This window comes from Saccostrea cucullata, unplaced genomic scaffold (assembly GCF_032062105.1).
Source record: "Saccostrea cucullata isolate Sc308-1 unplaced genomic scaffold, CSIRO_AGI_Scuc_v1 ctg637, whole genome shotgun sequence".
Classification (NCBI taxonomy): Eukaryota; Metazoa; Mollusca; class Bivalvia; order Ostreida; family Ostreidae; genus Saccostrea; species Saccostrea cuccullata.
Genome location: NW_026929309.1, coordinates 326,628 through 350,318, shown reverse-complemented (window position 1 = coordinate 350,318; position 23,691 = coordinate 326,628). Strand labels below are relative to the sequence as shown.

General features: G+C 35.0%; 3 protein-coding genes across 3 annotated transcripts; 2 read left to right on the top strand and 1 right to left on the bottom strand.

The window, feature by feature from the left end:
- The first annotated feature begins 34 nt into the window (after positions 1-34).
- Positions 35-19,216, top strand: LOC134280433 (probable inactive serine/threonine-protein kinase slob2). Its single transcript, XM_062762849.1, has 14 exons — positions 35-287; positions 602-672; positions 1,127-1,221; positions 1,607-1,684; positions 2,521-2,672; positions 3,047-3,157; positions 4,002-4,097; positions 4,287-4,372; positions 4,516-4,622; positions 4,808-4,905; positions 16,067-16,123; positions 17,077-17,142; positions 17,943-18,001; positions 18,290-19,216. Exons 1-14 carry the CDS (start codon positions 249-251, stop codon positions 18,615-18,617), a joined length of 1,443 nt encoding a protein of 480 aa, XP_062618833.1. The 5' UTR covers positions 35-248; the 3' UTR covers positions 18,618-19,216.
- Positions 14,380-15,386, top strand: LOC134280434 (uncharacterized). Its single transcript, XM_062762850.1, has one exon. The coding sequence runs from the start codon at positions 14,416-14,418 to the stop codon at positions 15,370-15,372; it is 957 nt and encodes a 318-aa protein (XP_062618834.1). The 5' UTR covers positions 14,380-14,415; the 3' UTR covers positions 15,373-15,386.
- An 870-nt stretch (positions 19,217-20,086) lies between the features above and the next one.
- On the bottom strand, positions 20,087-22,927 carry LOC134280432 (kelch-like protein 10). The gene is made up of 5 exons (XM_062762848.1): positions 21,745-22,927; positions 21,519-21,659; positions 20,845-21,036; positions 20,641-20,760; positions 20,087-20,390 (listed from the first exon to the last, which is right to left on the bottom strand). The coding sequence occupies exons 1-5, from the start codon at positions 22,868-22,870 to the stop codon at positions 20,221-20,223; spliced, it is 1,749 nt and encodes a 582-aa protein (XP_062618832.1). The 5' UTR covers positions 22,871-22,927; the 3' UTR covers positions 20,087-20,220.
- Positions 22,928-23,691: the final 764 nt, after the last annotated feature.

Here is a 23,691-nt window from a genome sequence, read left to right as displayed (position 1 = left end):
GTGAAAGTAGAAATGGTAAGCCTGAGGGGGAATAAGTTAATTTACCCGGTTTTCATTCTTATATCATACAGATAAAAAGTAAAAATAGTTTTCACGAGCTATTTTAAATTATTAAACGTGGAACTTTCTGCAAATAAATCATTTGTCAGTGGTATTTATTTCGGTCTCGGCATGCAAACTTTGGCCTTCACTGATCATATGATCACAGATGATCGCCATACAACAGACGACAAAAAGGCCATGCAAGAATGTCCGATTTTCTTCAGTTTCTTAAAGACCACATCTATGTAAGACTTTTATTTTGTTCTTTGTTGTTATTTGTATATTGAGGGGTTAATTTTCTTGCTAATTAAGCAACTTCCCATTCAATATGTTCAAAATAAATTATTGCTTTATGTATGCAGGTACATGTATGTGATCATAAATACTGGTGCATGTTATAGTTGAAATACTGTATATATTCACTGTTTATATTCACTGTTTCTTGCTGATCAGAATTTTAAAACAAATCTCCTCAAACTAATTTTATTTCTTATATGCAGATTTATGTTTTGAGAATTTTTTTAAAAATTTGCCAATGAATACTTGAATTTATACGTAGGTGCCGATTCTGGTTGGCTTATTCATTCTGTCCCTGATTGTCCTCCTGATCTGGTGGTGCTGTAGAAACAGGTAACAGAAATCCATAAGTAACTGTTGCAAAATAACCATGTCTTAATAAAAATACTGCATAGTAGATTTTCTTAGCAGGTGTAAAATTTGACGCTGTGTCTGCTCAAAGGTATGCCAATAATTTAGCGTAATTTACCTTAGTGGGCAAAGGATTTCAATTCTTAGCAGATGAACAATAAGAAGAGTACTAAATATTTTAGCTATTAAAATTCTAGCGGGCTACTATCAAAACTTCAAAATAAGCCAAAATTAGTACCCCTCTAAACATGCTGAAATTAAACCCGCTATACAGTATTCGATATTCAGATTCATAACATGATCTCAATTTTAAAGTATTCATTGATTCAATGCAATTTGATGCTTCATTGGCTTTTTTTTTCAGATAAAAATTCAACATTCCTTTGATTTCATAATTCTTCTTCAACTTGATAAAATATTTTTGTTCTGTAATCAGAAATAGGTACCTCTATCAGCCATTGAACAACCATGATGTGGCTCTGTATGACAGAATGTACAACAACCAGAAGCAGACAGAGGAAAAAGTACAAGGTGGGTACCAATCCCATGATAAAACAATCTACAATTAAGGAATAGAGAAATATGCAGGTCTAATAAAAGCTAATAGCTGTGTGCAGATCTCTGGTCCTATATATTGTGGTGGCAGTCAGATGGCCAGATATGTCAGCAGTTGATGAGCTTGATCTGCCTAGAGTTCAGGAACTTGGGTTTGAATCCTGATCTGCGTCCTCATGTTTTCTCACTTTAATTCTGAATGGTTACAAATAGAAAGTCCTTGTTTTACTAAAGAAGCACTGACTTGGAACACCTCAAAGGAACTCGGTTATATCAATATTATACTGGTATATTAAAAAGGTGGTAATATCACTTTGATTTGATGAACCTTTGATTAGTTCTTTGTTTTTATTTTCTGTAGACACAGCCTGGATGAATGCTCAGTACTACCTTAGATCTCATTCACAGTTCAACAAACTGGAACAGCTTAATCAATTAGGTAACACATTACTGTCTGCTTTATGATTGAGTTTGAAAGTCTTCATTTATTTCTGTAAGAAAGTGTGCCTTTTATCATTTCTTTGAATTTTAATCTATATTGTCTAAATTTGATTTGTCCACCATTATCAGTTTATATTTACATCCACTGAATATTTTCTCCTTTATTTCTTAAGAAACCCCATTACGTTATCCCTGCATAAACTACAATAGGCATGTCGCCTGTACAGATTTCTTAATCAGTGGCTGTTCCATCAATGAAACGTATAAAGACGTTCGCATCATTAATACAATAATTAATCTTTTTAATCCTACTTTAATTGATTATTTAAACAGATATAAATATAAACAATAAAATGTCTTTCTTTGTTTGTTATTACTGGAATGAACGGTCGCAGCTATTGCAGAAAAAATTTACATAACCCGCGTAAGCGGGTTATGTATTTTTTCTGCAACAGCTGCTTCCGTTCATTCCAGTAACAACAAACAAAGAAAGCATTTTATTGTTTAAAAGATCTGCATGTATGACATTTGGAAAAAAGCAATTAGCACATTCTACATATATCTCCAGTTTTCATTATGGTTCTGTAATCATGCAGATCTTCTTAGTGCAGTGTAGGAGTCTTAAACTTTTCATAATTTACCTCTGCTAAGTTGTGTCACAGTCAGACAGGATTGATTACCGGTGGCTAGATAGCTCATTTGATAGAGCACCTGACTAGAGATTCAGGGGGCCTAGGTTCAAATCCCAGTCTGGTCCATCTCATATTTCTCCTCTCCCGTTACACTTGCTTTTATGATTTATGATATGAAAATGTATTACAATTCTTTTTTTAGGAAGCAGATCTGATAAACATTGGTTCAGGGTCAGCGATCAGAGAAGAAGGTCAGATTGTCTCCTTAACACACTTCCACGCTCCGATAAATATCTACTGGAGTTCGACCTAAAAACCAGAAAAACATTAAAAGAGCTGTTTAATCTCCTGAGGGTTAGTGCTATTTCCATCTTATTTGCAAGCATTGTACATGTATTTTTAAGAGGAGATCTTACAAATCATTTGAGTGCATTCTGATTTCAGTAAAATTAGAGATATAATTAATTACTGCTTATATTGAGGAAAAATTCAGTATTGGGGTAGTCTCTGGTGCAAATTATATCCTATGAATAAAATATAATACCAGTTATGCTATTTAGAAGAAATATAAGATATCTTATTTTGAGATTCATTGGGATATGACATGGAGTCAGTCACATGATCAAATTAAATGGAACTCCAAATATGATTAATCATTTAAAAGGTTACATTTCCCTCTGACAATTTAGAAGATGAAGCTGATATTTTTATACCTTTGTGTCTTGCAGCATCCCTACATATTTCCTATGATTGAGTTTGACTTCGTGATTGATCAGAATTTTGTGGTCATTATTCAGCCTGTTTGTAATAAAGGATCACTCAAGGATATTATCTATCAGGTAACATTATTTATGATATACCCATACATTTCCTAGTTTTTGTTACTGTTAATTTTACAGAGTTTGATCCGATTTTCCGGATCACCACACTGCGGTTTTCTGAATCCATATCACCACCTCTCTGAAACTGATGACGTAGTACGCAAAAACATGACGTTATTTTTCTTGTGTGTTAAAAAGTCCCTTGTTATTATTCTTTGTTTTATGGATAAATATTATACAATTTAGCTCTAAAGTTTTATTCTGACATATTTAGCTAGTTATAAGGGGGTATATAATAAATTTATCATTATAACAGTAATTTGATCCAAAGAGCTGTATGTACGTCTCGTTGACAGGCGCGGATCATCAGATCAAACTCGACGCTTCGCGTCTCGTTAGATCTGATGATCCGCGCCTGTCTACTCGACGTGATACGACCCTTCCGATCAAGTTACTGTTATAATATATAAATATATCAGGTAAAATCAATTAGCTTATAAGAATACTAAGGCAAAAAAAATTAATTTCTTGGTTCTCAGGCCCTCCCTAATCTCTTCTTAGGGTGCCTTATTGAGCCTTTTTATTGCTAAATCAATAAAATATAAACACCTAATCACCTCCCTCATCATTTTTTGAGGTTTTGTACAATGTATAAAGCTGCCTCATCATGTTTTGGGGGCAATGAAAAAAAGAAAAAAATATGCCTCCCTCCCTCATCATATTTCTTGAGAAAAATTCTGAGAACCAAGTAATAAACTTTGCATGGCCTAATATTGTATACATGTATCATTTGCATGTTAGTCTGTCATTTTCTCTGTGGTTGTATTTCTAGTGAACATTATTCTATTATTTCTGTTTGTAGAGTCGTTATTCCACATCTTGGCATGATAAGTATAAAGTACGAAGCCGGGGTCTAGGTATACAACAGGTAGCATTGTACGGAAGACAGATTTTACAGGTAAAGCTGCAGTCTTAAAAATTGAAGAAAAAAATCTTTGGCTATATTTTACTCTTTATAAGTGTATCTTCTATCTGAGCTGGTTTATGAGTTGAAAGGAAAGAACCCTTCTCATGACCATGTGCATTAAATGTGACTTGTATGTTTACTGACTGTGTCTTTGATATTAAAGGTGATGTTTTTTTACAGGGTCTGTCATACATGGAGGAGAAAGAGTTCCCTCCCCATGGACATCTTCACAATGGAAACATAATGGTTGAAAATGGGGTCTGCAGGTAGAATAACTAAAGATATTATACAAAGTCCAGAAATGAGAGATACAAAAAAAAACATTTTTTAAATTAGTGGTGGGATGCATTTCTTTATCAGTGAGCAGACTGAAATTTGTTATTTTTATGTCTGTTTTTTTTTTTTACAGAATAACAGGGTATGAAAACACCTTCCTTGGTATGAAGTCCAAACTTTCTGTGATGGCAAGAAAGAAACTAAAGGAACAGCCTGAAGCGATTGATGTCCTCTCCTTTGGTAATACTTAGTCTACAATATGTAGACTATATATCATTCAAAATACAATGTACAGTAAAATAATATTTCACATTTAGAAGTCAATTAGGCATCCACTTTTAATTTCATACTTTCAATCATTTTGTGCCCGCTTTTCAAGTCTGGAGGAGAATGTACATTTATGACATTTTGTTACGATTTTCCAGGTCATGTGTTCTACGAGATGTGTACAGGATCAGAGCTTGACTCCGCCCATCCACAACCTCAACATCTCAGTCTCATCAACAACGCACAAATTGTAGGGGTAAGAAGTAAAATTAAGCTCCTTCAACTACAGGCAATTGAATTGCTTGTAAATCAAATGTCACTCTTAGTTGTTGAGAAGGATTAAACACTACTGCAAATTGGGTGAATTTTGGAGAATTTTCTTCTTTGACCCCCAGCCTCCTTAGTCTTCAATACATTGAATAGGATATGATTCAACATGTGTGGTGGATCAAAGGTTATTGATATGTGTAGAATTGATGCTGTATGTAAATATAGCAATATTTAATGTATGACAAGTATAGATAATATTTTAAATTACCTGTATTGTCTGCTCCCAAGAGTTTCTAAATGAGTATCTGTGGATCCTGGATGAAATTTAGCTGTGTGAGTAAGAGGAATATGTTGTACAATGAAAGGATTTAAATATGTCTAGGTGAATGAAGAAAGTTAAATTTTATGGGGAGAGTTAATCCCCTGTTTAACTTATCCTGACGCAGAACTTTAAGGTCCAAACCTTTCCTGCCTAAAACAATATGAAGTTTGTACCCCAAAGCTTGTGGAGGCCAGAAATTATTTACCATAATCCATAGAAAGTGAGCATAAAACATTATAAGTACCCAAGCCCATTGTTTACAAAATCATATTTCTTTTGATTGAAGAGTTTTAAATGTATTAAATATGTGAGTATGTGTAAATTTACATTTGTTTAATTAAGATATTCATCATACAAATTTAAACTTTAAGAGTGAAAAATTAAACTTTGTGGTAAATTATTACATGTAGTATAGCCTAAAAGGCATCTATTACATGTACATATAATTGTATCATTTATCATTTGTAAAAATAATTATTTAATTTTTTTTTCATTTAAAAAAAATGTTGAATAATCTAATTTTGAAAAAAATTAATGACTTATTTAATTTCCTTTATTGATCAATTTTGAACTTTCAAAAAATAACAGGTTAAAAAAAAAGCATTTTTATTTATTATATCAAGTAAAAGTTCTGATATAATTTTTTTTTTTAATTTGTTGATCAGCTTCTCACTTTGAAATTCAGAAAAGTAAATGTATTATCTATTATTTATCAATTATTACCTTTATTGGCCAGCATCTCACTTTGATGGTCCTACACTGTTGGACTGTTACCTATTATTGGTCAATTATTATCAATCATTCTGGTCTTTTCTCTTTGATCTGTTACCTATTGTGTATTAATTATGACCCATCACAGACTGGCTTATCACTTTGATCCTAATAGTCCATGGTCACTTCAAACGGAAGCCCCTTAATGACCCAAGCTCATTCACCTGATTAATTAACAGGTGGGGCTAAGAATGTAACTAAACCAATCATTGATCAGCTTTGGATTCAATAACCAATCAAAGAAAAGATGAAATGCTGTTAGCCAATGAAATTTTAATTAAACTGTCCCAAGCTGATTTCTAGCAGAACTTGGGGTATAAATAAGCCTTTAGAAGGCAAAGCTGACATATCACTATTGTGATCCAATCTAAGCTATCATATTGCTAAAGCCTGCAAATCATATTAATCAATTGAGCTATATTGGTTCTATTGATTAATCACTGTGGGCTAGTCTTCTGAGCCTGTTGTGATCTATTAGTAAAGTGATAAATTTAATAAATAATTCCTTTAAAAGTAAGTCGAAATTTAGTGAATAAGTGTTTGTTAAATTTGTGTTGTGAAGTGCTTTGTGTTGTGCAGTGATTCAGTGTAGTGCAGTGATTCAGTGTTGTGCAGTGATTCAGTGTTGTGCAGTGATTCAGTGTTGTGCAGTGTTTTAGTGTTGTGCTTCAGTGTTGTGCAGTGATTCATAATGGCTTCCCGTGCTTCTTCCCCTGTCATCGAGATCAACTTTGCCACCACCCTAGAGGACATCATCAAGGCCACCATCTTTGACGATGCACCACCTTCACCACATTCTACCGCCATCACCATACAGACTGACCTCAACACCAGCGCCGCGGAGACCAGATTCGACGAGTGCCTGTCCTCCCTCATCTGTGATTATCCCACACCAGAGAAATCCCAGGACAACGACCTTCAGCTTGCTCTTCAGTGTCTTCAGCCATCATCACCAGAGAAGATCCGCGATGACAACACCCTCTCCTCTACAGAGATCTTCAGTGCCCTCAAGACCATCTTCCGCTTCGAGGCCAAGTCATCCACCCCATCAGTGCTCATCAAGTCAGTCCAGCCAGAGATGTCTACCTCCCAACGAGAACAACAGCTTCTGCAGAGATTCAACGACCTCCATCAACACCATCCTCAGCAGATCAACGACCTGTCATCCTTCTTCAAGTACCAGAGTGCCCAAGTGGAGACGGACCGCTACTGTGCCCTTCACCAGAGCTCCAACCAGCCACACCACATCAGGGAGAGCATCAACCAGCACTACAACATCACCCATCACCGCATCATGGACCGCGTGGAGAACAGCCTACAGATCCTGGAGGAGAGTCTACCACAGCCACCACCCAGCGTCAACCAGACCACCACCACCCAGATCAACAACCTCCGCACCAGGCCGTCGCTATCCCAGAAGTCCGTTCAGCTGATGGAGAAGTGGTACTACAGTCATCTGGAGCATCCCTACCCGTCGTCTGACGTCATCGAGGAGCTGGCCAGGAGAGGAGGCATCAAGGAGGAGCAGGTCAAGAAGTGGTTCTCCAACAAGAGGAACAGGAGCCGGAGGTCATCAGGGGTCAACAAGAAAAGGTCATCAGGGGTCAACAAGAGTGTGCCGTGCATCTGGTGATTGTGTGTCGAAAAGAATGTACTGTGCTTCTAGTGATTGCGTCAAGAAGAGTGCTGTGCTTCTAATGTAATGTGAAGAAATTCTCCAAAGGGAAAGGCAAAATAGTTAAAGTTTTGTTTAGTGAAAATTCAGTGCTTAGTGATGAGTGAAGGAAAGGTTGGTTTATAGTGCTTTATATTTTTTTATTGTTGTGATATACCAGTGCAATTTCATGCAAGTGCTATCATTTGATATTTTAATTAATTTGTTGAATGACTTTTTTTGAATACATGAATGAAACAAAAATATGTTGATGAATACTTGTATGTTCATTTTGTTGAGAATAAAAAAAGACTTTAAAAAGTTTATTCTGTTTTGTTTCCTTCCTATTATGAGTTAGGAATGACTTTTAACATTGGGCTTGGAATCTCAGTTTCACATCTCAAATAAGGGATATGTCAAAGTGAAATAAAGGTCCAAGAGTAGACAAGTTGAGTTTTCTATACTCCGTTTATTTTTGTGCTGAGCCAATTAAGCGACACTAAGGAATCATTGTACAGTCTGTCACATCTTGAAAAACATCCCTAAAACTGTTAAGAGGTATGGACCATCAAGAGTTTGCTAAGCGGATTATAGCTGTGTAAACTAGAGGTTCTATGAGCATTGAGCTCACTAAATCATACTCCCTACCTCGCATATCATGATATGATTATAATGGAAAAGTACATGCTTTTTTGGGGTAGCTTTAGAGCTGAAGTATCAGATCAAAAAGTAAACTAGGAGGTGCACAATTGCATTCTGTTACAAAAAATTTGTGAAAGTATCATCATGATGATAATTTTATTCCGTGGTGTAAGATGAGTTGCAAATAAGAGATAAGTTTCCTCTAATATTATACAAAGAATAGCAGCTAGGTCAATGCTTTGCCTTGGGTATCCCGAAATATGTGTCTGTTTAAAAAACAAAATAAGAGGTGCATAATTGCACTATGTAAAAAATATCGTAAAAGTTTCATTGAATTTCATTCAGTGTTATAGGAGTAGTTGCTGATAAGATATGGGTAATCCAAAGCATAACAGACAGACGTACACAGACACCCTTAATTATACTAGTCTTTACTATACTCACACTTTTAAGGGTGTACAACACATCCACCCCAAAAATTCCTGTTGTTTAATTTTTGCTATTTTTGTATATTTAATATTAAATATCTACCGTTTGTATGTAAATTTTGGACAAAATCGTTAAATGGTTTTTGGACAGGAAATTCAAAAATTTACCACCCCCCCCCCCCCCTTTAGTTGTTTATGAGGAGAAACTTTTAATCAATGAACTACTTGAACCTTGATTTAAAAAAAAAAACAGGTTAGCTTAGCTGTCAAATTTCAAACATTTATTCTTTTAACCATTTAGCACAAAATATAGTTATCTTTTTGATAATCATATCATCATAAAAAAAATTTAAGGACCTTAAACTGAAAAAGTATGAATTGTCTGATCTTTGAAAATGGTGGCTTTTTTTTTTCAATTTCAAAATTTATTGTGAAAAATCTGTTGTTTAATTTTGGTAAAAAACTTTCTTTAGGTAACTGGTAGTAAAGATAATCTTCAAAATATTTCATATAATTTTTAAATACCAGCTTTAAATTGATAGCAGAAAATCACCCCCTCCCTCTTTCTCCCTGAAACGCGTTCCCTCACGTCAATTAACCTGTTACAGATTTTCTTCGCAACTGTTGTACATACTGTAATGAAATTTGGTATACAGATATATCAGATGAAAATCTAGGTCAAGTTCTGTTTTTGGTACAATTGCACCATTTTTGACAGAGTTATGCCCCTTAGACTTAGAAAAATTAATTGAAGTTTCCGTTCATTATCTTGGCAACCATTGCACATACTAAAATGAAATTTAGTTTACAGATTAAGGCAGATTTTTTTAAAGCAAATTATACTTTGCATTCATTTTTTTCGGAGTAAGATTATAATTTTTACTGGATCATGTTGGTAGAATTATTTCAAAGTAAAGATAATAGTCTCTTCATGTATATTTCAAAATGCCCCCCCCCCTTTCCCTGAAAAATTTTTGTTTAATGTTTAACTTGACTGTGCTAGTACACAAATAACACAGTCCAAGCAGGTAAAAAAAATCCTACCTCCAAACTTTAATAATTTTTGCACATATTTCAGATAGATTAATACAATTCCTTTCTCAAGTGTAACCCTTCTTCTTTTTTAATCAAAGAAATTGGATGTAAATGCCTTTTTTATATTCTTTTTGTTTCAATAATTGTCATGTCAACCCAGGTGTGCTTCATGTGTTGGTATTTAAAAAAAAATGAATGGAAACAGATATATGGATATCTTTAAATTACTTTATTAAATAAAGATTATATGAAAGGATATTAAAAGTTATTATAATAAACACATAAAAGTATGTAAAAATTAATAAACGTTTAATATAATTCAAACACATTAAGATTTGTTTTAAAAGTGCCCTTGTGAGATCCCGTCGCGACGCAAAGTGCCCTTTTGATTCCTTGATTACCATGCCCTTTTTAGGGTCTAGATTTAACACTAGTTTTACATAGAAAAATGTAGAAAAAATCTTCAGAAATCTTCTTTTCAAGAATGGGAAAGCCATGATTAATTTGGTCATATTCATATGGAAGCATTCTCGGGTATGACAGGTAGTAGTGTAGATTCAAGTTTGTTCAAGTTCTTCCTAGCCACATGGCTCAGGTGAGTGATGTGGCCCATGGACCTCTTGTTAAAAAAACACAATGGTGTATGTTCAACTCTCCCGTGATATAAATGGAATAATTATGGTTTCTTACATGTCATAGATTATTTCAAACAAGACAGTGTGTGGCCGTGGGATACATTAAAAAGCCTACATATGCATGTGCACCCGTCAGGTTTGTATGCTGTTACATGTATTGCATTCTTAAATTTTGTTGCTTTTAAAGATAAAATGAAAATTCCATATTTGTCCACGTGAACTTCAATATATCAAACATTAATCTCTTCATAATTAATAGATGAAAAACCGTGAATAAAGGGAGGATACATGGGGATCGTATGACTCGCCATTTTGACGCTTTATAATTAACGTCATGTCAAACGTTCAATCAAATCACAAGAGTTATCTCCCCTAGTGTGTTGTACGTCTTTAAGGCAGGCGATATGAATCAATGATTACTCATCTAATGACCATTAAATTGGCTTTTGACCTTTTTTTTTCAAAATGGAATTTTGTTTTTGTATATATGTTTGGCAATCATGAGATAAGTTTTTGTTTTATGGCAATCATGAGATAAGTTTTTGTTTTATGGCAATCATGAGATAAGTTTTTGTTTTATGGCAATCATGAGATAAGTTTTTGTTTTATGGCAATCATGAGATAAGTTTTTGGTTTATGTATATCCCCTTTTTTTCATAAAAGCAGCCACTTTACCTTGAGCTCTGACTTACCGTGTATACTCGCCTATAAGTCGATCTGCCTATAAGTCGGTTGTAATTTTTGACGTTATTATGCCCCCCTTCGAAGAAGGGAGGGCATATTGCTTTGTTGCTGTCTGTCGGTCGGTCGGTCTGTCTGTCAGTCCATTTAGTTTCCGTTCATTTTCTACACAACTGTTGCACATACTAAAATGAAATTTGGTATACAGGTATATCAGATGAATATCTGGGTCTTGGGTACAATCGCACCATAATTGACAGAGTTATGCCCCTTGGACTTAGAAAAATTCCAATTATTTGCAGTTTCCGTTCATTTTCTTCGGAGAGGTTGCACATATTGAAATGGAATTTAGTATACAGATTAGTCAGATGAATATCTAGGTCAAGTTCTGTTTTGGGTACGATCGCACCATAATTGACAGAGTTATGCCCCTTGGACTTAGATAAATTCCACATTTTTGCAGTTTCCATTAATTTTCTTCGGAGAAGTTTCACATATTGAAATGAAATTTAGTATACAGATTAGTCAGATAAATATCTAGGTCAAGTTCTGTTTTGGGTACGATCGCACCATAATTGACAGAGTTATGCCCCTTGGACTTAGAAAAATTCCATTATTTGCAGTTTCCGTTCATTTTCTTTGGAGAGGTTGCACATATTGAAATGGAATTTAGTATACAGATTAGTTAGATGAATATCTAGGTTAAGCTCTGTTTTGGGTACGACCGCACCATAATTGACAGAGTTATGCTCCTTGGACTTAGATAAATTCCATATTTTTGCAGTTTCCATTCATTTTCTTTGGAGAGGTACGTTGCACATATTGAAATGGAATTTAGTATACAGATTAGTCAGATGAATATCTAGGTCAAGTTCTGTTTTGGGTACGATCGCACCGTAATTGACAGAGTTATGCCCCTTGGACTTAGATAAATTCCATATTTTTGCAGTTTCCATTAATTTTCTTCGGAGAGGTTGCACATATTGAAATGAAATTTAGTATACAGATTAGTCAGATAAATATCTAGATCAAGTTCTGTTTTGGGTACGATCGCACCATAATTGACAGAGTTATGCCCCTTGGACTTAGAAAAATTCCATTATTTGCAGTTTCCGTTCATTTTCTTTGGAGAGGTTGCACATATTGAAATGGAATTTAGTATACAGATTAGTTAGATGAATATCTAGGTCAAGCTTTGTTTTGGGTACGACCGCACCATAATTGACAGAGTTATGCTCCTTGGACTTAGATAAATTCCATATTTTTGCAGTTTCCGTTCATTTTCTTTGGAGAGTTTGCACATATTGAAATGGAATTTAGTATACAGATTAGTCAGATGAATATCTAGGTCAAGTTCTGTTTTGGGTACGATCGCACCATAATTGACAGAGTTATGCCCCTTGGACTTAGATAAATTCCATATTTTTGCAGTTTCCATTAATTTTCTTTGGAGAGGTTGCACATATTGAAATGAAATTTAGTATACAGATTAGTCAGATAAATATCTAGATCAAGTTCTGTTTTGGGTACGATCGCACCATAATTGACAGAGTTATGCCCCTTGGACTTAGATAAATTCCATATTTTTGCAGTTTCCATTAATTTTCTTCGGAGAGGTTGCACATATTGAAATGGAATTTAGTATACAGATTAGTCAGATGAATATCTTGGTCAAGTTCTGTTTTGGGTACGATTGCACCATAATTGACAGAGTTATGCCCTTTTGGACTTAGAAAAATTCCAATTTGTGGGGGAGGGGGGCATAAGTGTTTTACAAACATCTCTTGTTTTAGTGGGGTTTGCTATTGACCCGCTTATAAGTCGGTACAACTTTTTTGTCAAAATCTGGTAACAATTTCAAGTAAATCCATTGATATTTTAACCTGGTTTCAATTAATATTTTTCGAAATGACACTGAATATTTAATTTTAAATCATCAAACATAAAAGCGATGTCATGCACTTAAAATGCAAATAAAATTATTAAAATATGTATATACTTGCACTTTATATATATAATCTAAGAATGCAAAATGGAACTTGTATACTGACAATTGCTGTAAAAGAGACAATTATTTACTATATAATTGTAATAGCTAAAAAAAAAAAATAGCACACCATACATGCTTAAATTTATTTACATCCTTAATGACGCTCTAAAGGAGTGTCAGTCAGTTACAATACTTAAAGGTAAAATTGACACAAATCTTGATATTCGATCATTATCCACAAAAAAAAGTAAAATTTGATCAAGAAATATTTATATATGTAAGTACCATTACAACCCTGGGGATTTAATTTACATGTATATGTTTGTAAGCTTACAATTTTAAAACTTTTCTTGATTCAGAAATAATATGTAATAAACTCATAATATCTTTTTTTAAACTGAATATGAATTTTTATAATTTTAATAAAAAAAAAAATGATTGTTCCAGTTTCAAACTCTCCTTATTTGTCATGTAAAAAAAAAAGAATAATACATAAATCAAGTAAAAATCATGTTATCAAAATATTTATAATGATTATAATTATTAATCAGCTATTCACTTTGAAAATTTGAACAACAGAATGTACTATCTATTATTTATCAATTATTACCTTTATTGGCCAGCATCTCACTTTGATGGTCCTCTACTGTTGGACTGTTACCTATTTTTGGTCAATTATTATAAATCATCAGTCCTTTCTCTTTGATCTGTTAGCTATTGTGTATTAATTATGACCCATCACAGACTAGCTTATCACTTTGATCCTAACAGTCCACGGTCACTTCAAACAGTAGCCCCTTAATGACCCAAGCTCATTTAACTGATTAATTTAAAGGGGGAGCAAAGATTGTAAATAAACCAATCAGTGATCAGCTTTGAATTAATTAACCAATCAAAGAAGAGGAGATGTACAGTCAGCCAATGAAAATTTAATTAAACTATCCAAGCTGATTTCTAGCAGAACTTGGGGGTATAAATAAGCCTTCAGAAGGCAAAGCTGACAAATCACTATTGTGATCCAATCTAAGCTATTAAAGTGCTAATAAGTAAAAGGCTTGCAAATCTGATTAATCAATTGTGCTATATTGCTTCTATTGATTAATCATTGTAAGCTACTGCTGTGAATCTGTTGTGTGTTTATAAATTAAATAATGTGAAAATAAAAATTATTTTGAAAGTAAGTTGAAATATAGTGAAGTGCTTAAAATTTGTGTTGTGAAGTGCCATAGTGTTTTGGTGTTGTGTTGTGTAGTGTTTCAGTGTTTTGTACAGTAGTGATTCAGTGTTGTGAAGTGATTCAGTGTTGTGCAGTGTTTCAGTGTTGTGTAGCGATTCATCATGGCTTCCCGTGCTTCTTCCCCTGCCATCGAGATCAACTTTGCCACCACCTTAGAGGACATCATCAAGGCCACCATCTTTGACGATGCAGCACCTTCACCACAGCCTACCACCACCACCATCCAGAGCAGCCTCAACACCAGCGCCGCGGAGACCAGATTTGACGAGTGCCTGACCTCCCTCATCAGTGATCATCCCACACCAGAGAAATCCCAGGACAACGACCTTCAGCTAGCTCTTCAGTGTCTTCAGCCATCATCACCAGAGAAGATCTGCGATGACAACACCCTCTCCTCTACAGAGATCTTCAGTGCCCTGAAGACCATTTTCCGCTTTGAGGCCAAGTCATCCACCCCATCAGTGCTCATCAAGTCCGTCCAGCCAGAGATGTCTACATCCCAACGTGAACAACAGCTTCTGCAGAGATTCAACGACCTCCATCAACACCACCCTCATCAGATCAACGACCTGTCATCCTTCTTCAAGTACCAGAGTGCCCAAGTGGAGACAGACCGCTACTGTGCCCTTCACCAGAATTCCAACCAGCCACACCACATCAGAGAGAGTATCAACCAACACTACAACATCACCCATCACCGCATCATGGACCGCGTGGAGAACAGCCTACAGATCCTAGAGGAGAGTCTACCACAGCCACCACCCAGTGTCAACCAGACCACAGCCAACACGCAGAGCACCACCCAGATCAACAACCTCCGCACCAGACCATCGCTATCCCAGAAGTCCGTTCAGCTGATGGAGAAGTGGTACTACAGTCATCTGGAGCATCCGTACCCGTCGTCCGACGTCATCGAGGAGCTGGCCAGGAGAGGAGGCTTCAAGGAGGAGCAAGTCAAGAAGTGGTTCTCCAACAAGAGGAACAGGAGCCGGAGGTCATCAGGGGTCAACAAGAGGAGGTCATCAGGGGTCAACAAGAGTGTGCCATGCTTCTGGTGATTGTGTCAACAAGAGTGTGCTGTGCTTATTATGATTTTGCTGTATACATGTCTAGTGTGCCATGCCAGTGTGATTGTGTTTTGAAATAGTGTGTATATATTTAAATGTTTGTTTTTGTGCATCTGTGAAATTCTCAGAAGAAAGAGGAGAAGAAAGAAGAGTGAAAATAGCGAAATTAGTGCTCAGTGAGAATTCAGTGCTTAGTGTTTGTGAATTCAAGGTTGTTGTGTATATATGTTGATGTATAGTGCTTTGGGTAAATTTATTGCTGTGATATATTAGTGCTATCTTGCTTATTTTATTTGTAAATTTCTTGAATGCCTTATTTTAGATATAGTGCTCCAATGTTATTTATGTATATTCTTGAGTTGCTAAATAAATAAAAACAAAAAATAAAAAAAAATGTATTTGTTGCATTGTGATAAGTGAGAAAAAAGAGACATGAGAATGAAATTTGACATCTCCATTGATGTCTTGAAATGATTTTGAGGTCCTAAAACATGAAGCCTTTAAGTGTTTTAGCTTCAGTATCTTTAGTATCAATCCCTCAGTCTCACTTGGGAGTTTGAGATTATGAGATTTGGGTGTTTCAAGGATTTTTCTTCTGTTAATGAATTGACCAATTTGTTACAGAAAAGCAACCAACAGTTGTGTTGTTGTTTCAGTAAAGTTTTATATTATTTTTCAACTTCAGGTGCTGAATTTTATCTTTGGTGTGGAGACAGGCGGGAGATACCCTTCACTGAAAATGGTAATATGATATATCATGAGACAATATTTTATAAAAATACCCTTCAAGAATTAATTTTTTTCCTATTCTCAAGAATAATTGAAGTGTAAGATTTTCAATGCTCTACTGAGCAGTCACAAATTAATCTATTTGAGCCTGGTGTGAGATGTTGGACATATCGATGAGATATTGGACAGCTTACTTCTGAATCATACAATGGGCAGAATCATCGAAATCTTCATATGCATTTGTTAGTGTACGACATACTTGAAACTATGTCATAAGAATTAATTGATAATTAAAGGTTGATGAAAAAAATGAAGACTGAAAGTCTTTCAAGTAAAATTTTTTTCATAAAACGAAAAATAAACCTCCGTAAATTAAATTGAGGTATAAAAGGAGAATATTAACATATTAAATAAATTGTATAAATAAATATGTAAATGAGAAAAAATTCAAATTGGCACAATCAATTTGTTATTTAAACTCAAACAAAGCATAACTATAGCTTTAAAATAATAACACACAAGCTCTTTCACTTTGATCTACATGTATTAGGGTTTTGTGACTCAATTATAACCAATCATATACAAGCTTTTTCACTTTGATCTGTTAGGTTTTGTGAATCAATTATAGCCAATCATATACAAGCTCTTTCTCTTTGATCTGTTAGGTTTGTGAATCAATTATAACCAATCAGAGACAAGTTCTCTCGCTTTGATCTTTGAATTAATTATGATCACCCATAAGCACTCTCACTTTGATCTGTTACATGTATGTTTTGTTTATAAATTAGAGCCAATCACATACAAGCTTTTTCACGTTGATCAGTGCATCAATTTTTTTTCGAAGACAGTCTAACAGCTTTTTTGAATAATTAGTCAGTACAATTACATTTTCAATAAATTGAAGGTATTAAAAAAGATTTAAATTTCTATAAATCTTATCTGTTCATTATACTTTATATTTTGCAGATATTGGAACTAAGCTTCTTCAAAGCTGTAAAGTTAGTAGAGATGGATAAATTTAACCCTGCAAAGGTTTGTATAGCAAGAAATTTTAGATTATGATAGGTTTAATGTAAAAATATATAAACAGAAATAAAATATGTAAGCAAATTCATAAAAATGTAGAATGGTATGTTAAACCTTTTATGTGATCATACAAAAGACTGGGTTTTTAGCTCACCTGAGCCAAAGGCTCAATTGAGCTTTTCTGATCACAATTTGTCCGTCGTCCATCTGTCCATCTAGCTGTCTGTCCGTCTGTAATCTTTTCACATTTTTGACTTCTTCTCAAGAACCACTGTGCCAGTTCTAACCAAACTTGGTACAAAGCATCCTTGGGTTAAGGGGAATTTAAATTGTTAAAATGAAGGGCCAGGTCCTCTCACAAGGGGAGATAATCGAGAAAAGACAAAAAAGGGTGGGGTCATTAAAAAATCTTCTTCTCAAGGACCACTGGGCCAGAAAAGCTGAAATTTATGTTGAAGCATCCTGGGGTGGTGTAGATTCTAAATTGTTCAAATCATGACCCCCAGTGGTTGGGTGGGGCCACAATAGGGAATCAAAGTTTTACATAGAAATATATAGGAAAAATCTTTAAAAATCTTCTTCTCAAGAACACTGCACCAGAAAAGCTTAAACCTATGTGAAAGCATCCTGGGGTAGTGTAGATTCTAAATTGTTCAAATCATGACCCTTGGGGTACAATGGGGTCACAATAGGTATTACAAGGGGGAAATCTGGTTAAGAATAGCATGGTCAAAGCTTCTCAGGTGAGTGATGGGCCTCTTGTTAATTTTCATCCCAATTAACATTTTCACCTCATATTTTTACAGATTCATTTGTCAAAAGAAATGAAGAAAGCAATCAAAACCATCAACTCTGGAAAGAAAGTGTGAGTGACTTATAGCAGTCATTGTATCTGAAACTATTGAAGTTTTTATATTAAATAATGCAATGTGTTTAACATTTTTTAACCTACGTTTTCCACAGATTATAAAAAGGATGACACCCTTAGAATTTGGATATTTTCACGATGAAATAGGATCAACTGATAACTTAACAAGTGTTTGATATAGGCACACATAGTCTCAAAATTTCATATTTCACTTGTACTTTTTCCCTTTCGGTAAGTGCATATTTTTTGTGACTATGCCATAATATTATAGCTTTTGATTCACAGGAAGAAACTGAAAAGAACCACCTCCTCAGTTAGAATGGAGAGAACTGATTCCAAGACCATGCTTCACAGTGGTGGATCCAGACCCCCCTCACCCCCTCCACCTGGGGGCCCCCCAGTGGGGGTCCCTCCCCCTCCACCCCCACCTCCCCCACCCACAAGCCCTGGAGGACCACCACCCCCACCCCCTCCCCAGGCCCCCGCCCCTCCACCCCCACCCCCAGCCTCATCAGGAGGGTCCTCAGGGAGGGCTGCCCTGCTGGGTGATATCAGGTCGGGGACTAAACTAAAGAAAACTGTGACTAATGACAGGAGTGCCCCCAAGGTGTGAGGAACCGGGGCAAGGATCACACAGTGATGGCAACTAAAATGAAATGGAAAAAAATGATGCATATTTTCAACTGCTTGATAGTGTGCAACCAGTATTCTTTTTTTTTTGTATTGTGTAACTTGACTACTGGTGGGTATTTAAATATTCAACATCATTTTTTTCAAAACACAGGAATTCAATTGATGGAAGTCTATGGCCCAGTTTTTTGCAAAATTTGGAAATGTAAATACACTGCATTCACATTTGAACTAGTGCAATGTAATGGCATTACTGTTTATGATGTTGTTTTTTAAGCCTCATGTGCAATATGAATTATTGATTTATGTATTTTATCAAATTTGTTGTTAACTCAGATGCATTGTTATTGAGTGTATTATTTATAAAATATACTATACATGTATTCCTATTATTGATAAATATACTATATTCCTAATGAGGATTTTTAAGAGAATACAAATAACTTATTTTAATAACTTATCTAATGGTATAAAAAGGACTTTTACTGTCTCAAGGCTTTGATTGATCTTTATATTCTTCTGATCAAGATCAATCATCATATCTATAAGTTAATTTTATTGTGATTTTTTGCTCTAAAATAACTATTTGCAAAGGAGAATATATATCACTTTGTTGACATCATTTTATCATTACATTTATGATTATCATTATATTTTACACAAAATTGGTTGTGTTGGTGCAAAATTTAATTAACCACTGATTTTAAACCAGTGATGGGCTTTGTTATTTTTGTTTGTGTTTAATTATAGGTGTACATTTTGTTGTATTGATTTGATGCAAGATTTTATTCATTCTCTTATTACATATTCACTTATTAAATGTACATTAAATTATTTTTTCATTAACCAAGTAATACATTTTTTATAATCAGATATTGACTTTAAAAAATCACAGTTATGTGCCTTGAATTGTTATAATGTTGAATTCGGTAAGAAGATTCTGTGATCTAGTGGATAAGGATTTAAAGGTTTTTTTGTTGTTTTTTTCATTTAATATTGGCTTAAGCGAGCACTAACTTTTTTACCTGAGGTGAAAAAGATTGTGATATTAAAGTGTACAGTATTTTTGTGCTGTTTAAACTTTTTATAAGAGGGAGGGGGTGAAAAGCGTTCTAACAAGTACCATGTCCCCTCTTAATATTAGTTAGCACCATGATTCATTGGAAGGGTCTGATCCTTAATTAGGAGGCTTCACAAAAACCCATAACCTCAATAAAACTTACTATTCAACCTGTTGGAATCGTGGAGTTAATTCAGTGACCACAGAGGGTTTTTACCATCTAAAAATACCTTATTATTCAGGTCAGAAAGTGAATACTTTCTCAGATGAGCAATGTAATCTTTATACCTTTCTTTATCATTTTCCCATGACATGTTTTTTTTTCCCCAAAGAGATTATATATGTACTGTTTCAGAAATAAAATTTTAAAACCGCAATTTCAAATTCTGTTTTATAATTTCAAGATACATTGAGTTAGTTTAGACTTAGTTATTTAAGTTTTGTACATCATTCAGTCAATACAAAATACAGCAGTGCAAAAAATGTCATAAATTGCATTATTCTAACATTGCATCCAGTTTATGATTTATAAATTTTCATCGTGAGCCAGTCCATGGTAAGTAAAGTCACGCCCACTTCTGATCCTAGTCACCAGGCATGCGCTGACAGCACTCCTTCCGTAGTTCAGAGGATATAGTCTTCTCCAGGCCTTCTTAGCAGGGTCATACTCCTCAGCATTAGGGGATGTTGTGGACCCTAAAATTTACAAACAAAGTGCAATATATTTTCTGTAGCATAAAATATTAATGCAAAATATGTTAAACATCTTAAATATATAGCAGAAATACGGGGGAAATATTTTCTATGTTTTATGGCAAACACTGGCTGACATTTAAAAACGTTAAAAATCCCTCTAGATCTATAACTGCGTTATCTGACCTGTGTACGTCATCATTTGCGGCGTATCTTACCACCACGCTAATGACGTCACTAGCCAACCACTTACCGTCATATCCTCCGATAGCCACAATTTTCCCGTCCATTATTACCGCGGCAAAGTTACTTCGACCCTGTATCATAGAGCCCATGGGAAACCAAGAGCGTGTTGCCCAACTGTATCGCTCAACTGATGAAAGGAAAATGCAAATCAATATTCATTTGACTTCTGAAGAAAAAAGGAAACGATTCAATGTTTCAGCAATTTACTCACCTGATGAAAGTCGGTCACTGCCATTATATCCCCCCAATGCAATGAGTTCTTTCTGCAATGCCACCAAAACCACGCCACTTCTTCGTGACGTCATTTCTGCCAGCATTGTCCATTGGTTTACAGTTGGGTCATAAACTTCAGCGGAATCCAGACAAGACGTGCCGTCAAAGCCCCCGGCAATGTAAATCTTACCTGGAATGTAGTAGATAAAAAATCAGATATATAAAACCAAAAAAATCCATTAAAAAGATGCAAAATGTGGGCAGGCATAGCAAAGACGAATCTCTGAAACATCAGAGGTGGGATCCGGTATCGTGGGGGAGGAAGCATCCCTTAAATGCCAAGAAACGTATGTACATTTCGTTTATTCTTTATATTTGAGAGCTGGGAGTAGCAAATTGAGAAATTAATCAAAACAAGTTGTGCACCCCACCCACCCCTTGTACTGGAGCAAGTAAGGAAAAATATATAACAGTGAAATATGTTATGCTTTCCATTGATTCATTTCCAACATACAGACCAAAACACGCAATAAACCAATGCATTTCAGACGTGATGTTTAAAACCATCCAGTTAAAGCGATATTCAGATTTGTAGGAGATAATCTTCATCAAGCTTAAAAGAATTCCAAATGTTTTAAATAGATTGAGAACAATGACTTTAATTCGTTTAACCATCAAGAGCCGTTGCTCCGGCGTCGCTGCGTTTCCTCCACATTGGCTGTACGTGCGTCCATTGGTTCTTTATTGGATTGTACTTCTCTACAGAGTCTTGTCGATTTCGTCCATCAAAACCCCCGCATGCGTAAATTATACCTACAAATTGCAAATCTTTCTATATTAAAATTGTCTAATATCAAATGTAGCAATGCTCACGAATAAATTTGGTGCAAAACAATACCATTCAATTCCACGGCACTAACGTAACATCTCATAATGTACATGGGGGCTCTCTCCTCCCAGTTCTTTTCGTCAGGGGAGAAGCAGTAGACACTGTTAAGGTACTGGTTCCCGTCAAATCCTCCTACAATGTAGATATGTCCGTCCATAAACACCGTGCCGTGGTAGGCGCGCGAACACGGCATGCTTTGCTTTGTGACGTACCATCGGTCAACGTTCTTGTCGTATGCTTCAATAGTGTCCACCACCCCGCTACTGGACCACCCGCCCACCGTGAAGATTATTTCTGGGGGTACCCGCGGTCTCAGCAAGACGTTGTCATCGTCGACGATAAAAGGGCTCTCATAGAAGATTCTCATGAGGTTAGACACCCTATTGATGAGTTTCTTGCAGTCTCTCAGATTTACAAGGGTTTTGTTTCGTTGGATTTTGGTTTGAAAGAAATCGACATTTACGAAGCAAAATCGCATCGATTTAAGAAGGTCTGAATATTTTTCTTTTCTTTCTCTTTGGTCGTAGTCGATCCATCTTTGAATTGCCAGAAAGACTTCGCTCTCGTTGCGCACAGAAAGGTCGTCGTCATTTAAAATTTCTTTCAGGTCGTCGACGTGCAACTGAAGATATTCTTGACTCTTTTCAACAATATCTTTGAAATTTCGTACAATGTATTCCCAAGCTTTTCGTGATAGATGTTCACAGTTATAGAAACGAGCAAACTTGAATATTCCTATACAGTTCTCTGGAGAGATTTGTTCATAAAGGTAATGGGTACATTCTTTCAAAAGTCCAAAAACGTGAAATCTGTCAGAAGCTGCTAAAAGATCTTCTACGTTGTCAGGAGTTATAATGGCCTTCCTAATATAGGCATACTGGATAATTTGGTTCATGGTATTTGCCGACACACCAAAGATGGAAATTTCATTTTGTTCCGATTCCTTTAGTCCGGACGTAAACAATGATCTGAAATAATGACTGCAACTTGCCATAACATTTCTGTGCACAGGCAAACGGGTGTTTTCATCCGGAATTTTGATGTATGCGTCACAAAAAATCCCTTGCAAACGCATTTCATGAAGTTGGGTCTGGGGATCCATGTCATAAACACTACAAACTTGAAAATCAGTCATTTTCGAAAGGTCTAATCTTCATTCATATCCAAAATTAACGTTCTTTACGTCACGTACTGCGACGTCATAGTAACATTAAATTTAATTCGGGAAAAGCTGCATTATTTTTAATTATTCAACATTTTCCCTCCAAAATGTTCCATTTAAAAAAAATCTGAGCAAATTTTGATTTATATTATAGCTAATTAGGGTGTAAAGTTTTTCTACGTACGTAGAGAAGCGCCTTGACCGTGCTACCAAAATTTAGAGGTGTATTAGGAAACTATATGTTGCCACTTTTATTGTCGTTTTCTAACATTAAACAAATATTAACATTTATAACGGTTCACATGAAATTAATGTAATTGTTTTTTTTTTCTTTGTACTTGTATTTAAAATGCTCTTTGCCTTGCTTATCAAATAATTATAAATAATTACAAAATACGTTTTCTTTATTCAGTTGTCGTTTGTCAATTTTTTTTTAAAGAGAGTTCTTTTAAGATGAGTAAAGGAAAGCAATCAAATATTCTTGTATGATATTGGAAGATTTCTCTCAATATCTCATATAAAACAAATAACATCATTTAGGAAATTAGTTTCTCATTGTTAGAATGTACTTGTATTAATCAGTGTTAATTAATATGATTAAATAAAAGACAACTTACTTTCAGGATTTTGCTATACATCAACAAGTATGCATTTTACATTTTTTCAGTTAGGAAATTTTTCGAAAAAAAATAAGGCTATTGTAATTTAGCATATGCGTTTTTTTTCATAAAAATTACGAGCAAGAATTGATTTCACAGTTTAAAAAAGGTTGCCTTAAAAAAGGAGGGGGTGTT

What these genes read in the sequence shown, in the direction of transcription:
- LOC134280433 (XM_062762849.1), top strand. Translation starts at nt 249, where the DNA reads ATGTCCGATTTTCTTCAGTTTCTTAAAGACCACATCTAT. An exon ending in GATTGATGTCCTCTCCTTTG is followed by an intron (nt 4,623 to 4,807) that starts GTAATACTTAGT and finishes ACGATTTTCCAG; the next exon opens with GTCATGTGTTCTACGAGATG. An exon ending in ATAAATTTAACCCTGCAAAG is followed by an intron (nt 17,143 to 17,942) that starts GTTTGTATAGCA and finishes ATATTTTTACAG; the next exon opens with ATTCATTTGTCAAAAGAAAT.
- LOC134280434 (XM_062762850.1), top strand. Translation starts at nt 14,416, where the DNA reads ATGGCTTCCCGTGCTTCTTCCCCTGCCATCGAGATCAACTTTGCCACC.
- LOC134280432 (XM_062762848.1), bottom strand. Translation starts at nt 22,870, where the DNA reads ATGACTGATTTTCAAGTTTGTAGTGTTTATGACATGGATCCCCAGACC. An exon ending in CGGAGCAACGGCTCTTGATG is followed by an intron (nt 21,037 to 21,518) that starts GTTAAACGAATT and finishes ACTACATTCCAG; the next exon opens with GTAAGATTTACATTGCCGGG. An exon ending in GGCTATCGGAGGATATGACG is followed by an intron (nt 20,391 to 20,640) that starts GTAAGTGGTTGG and finishes TGTAAATTTTAG; the next exon opens with GGTCCACAACATCCCCTAAT.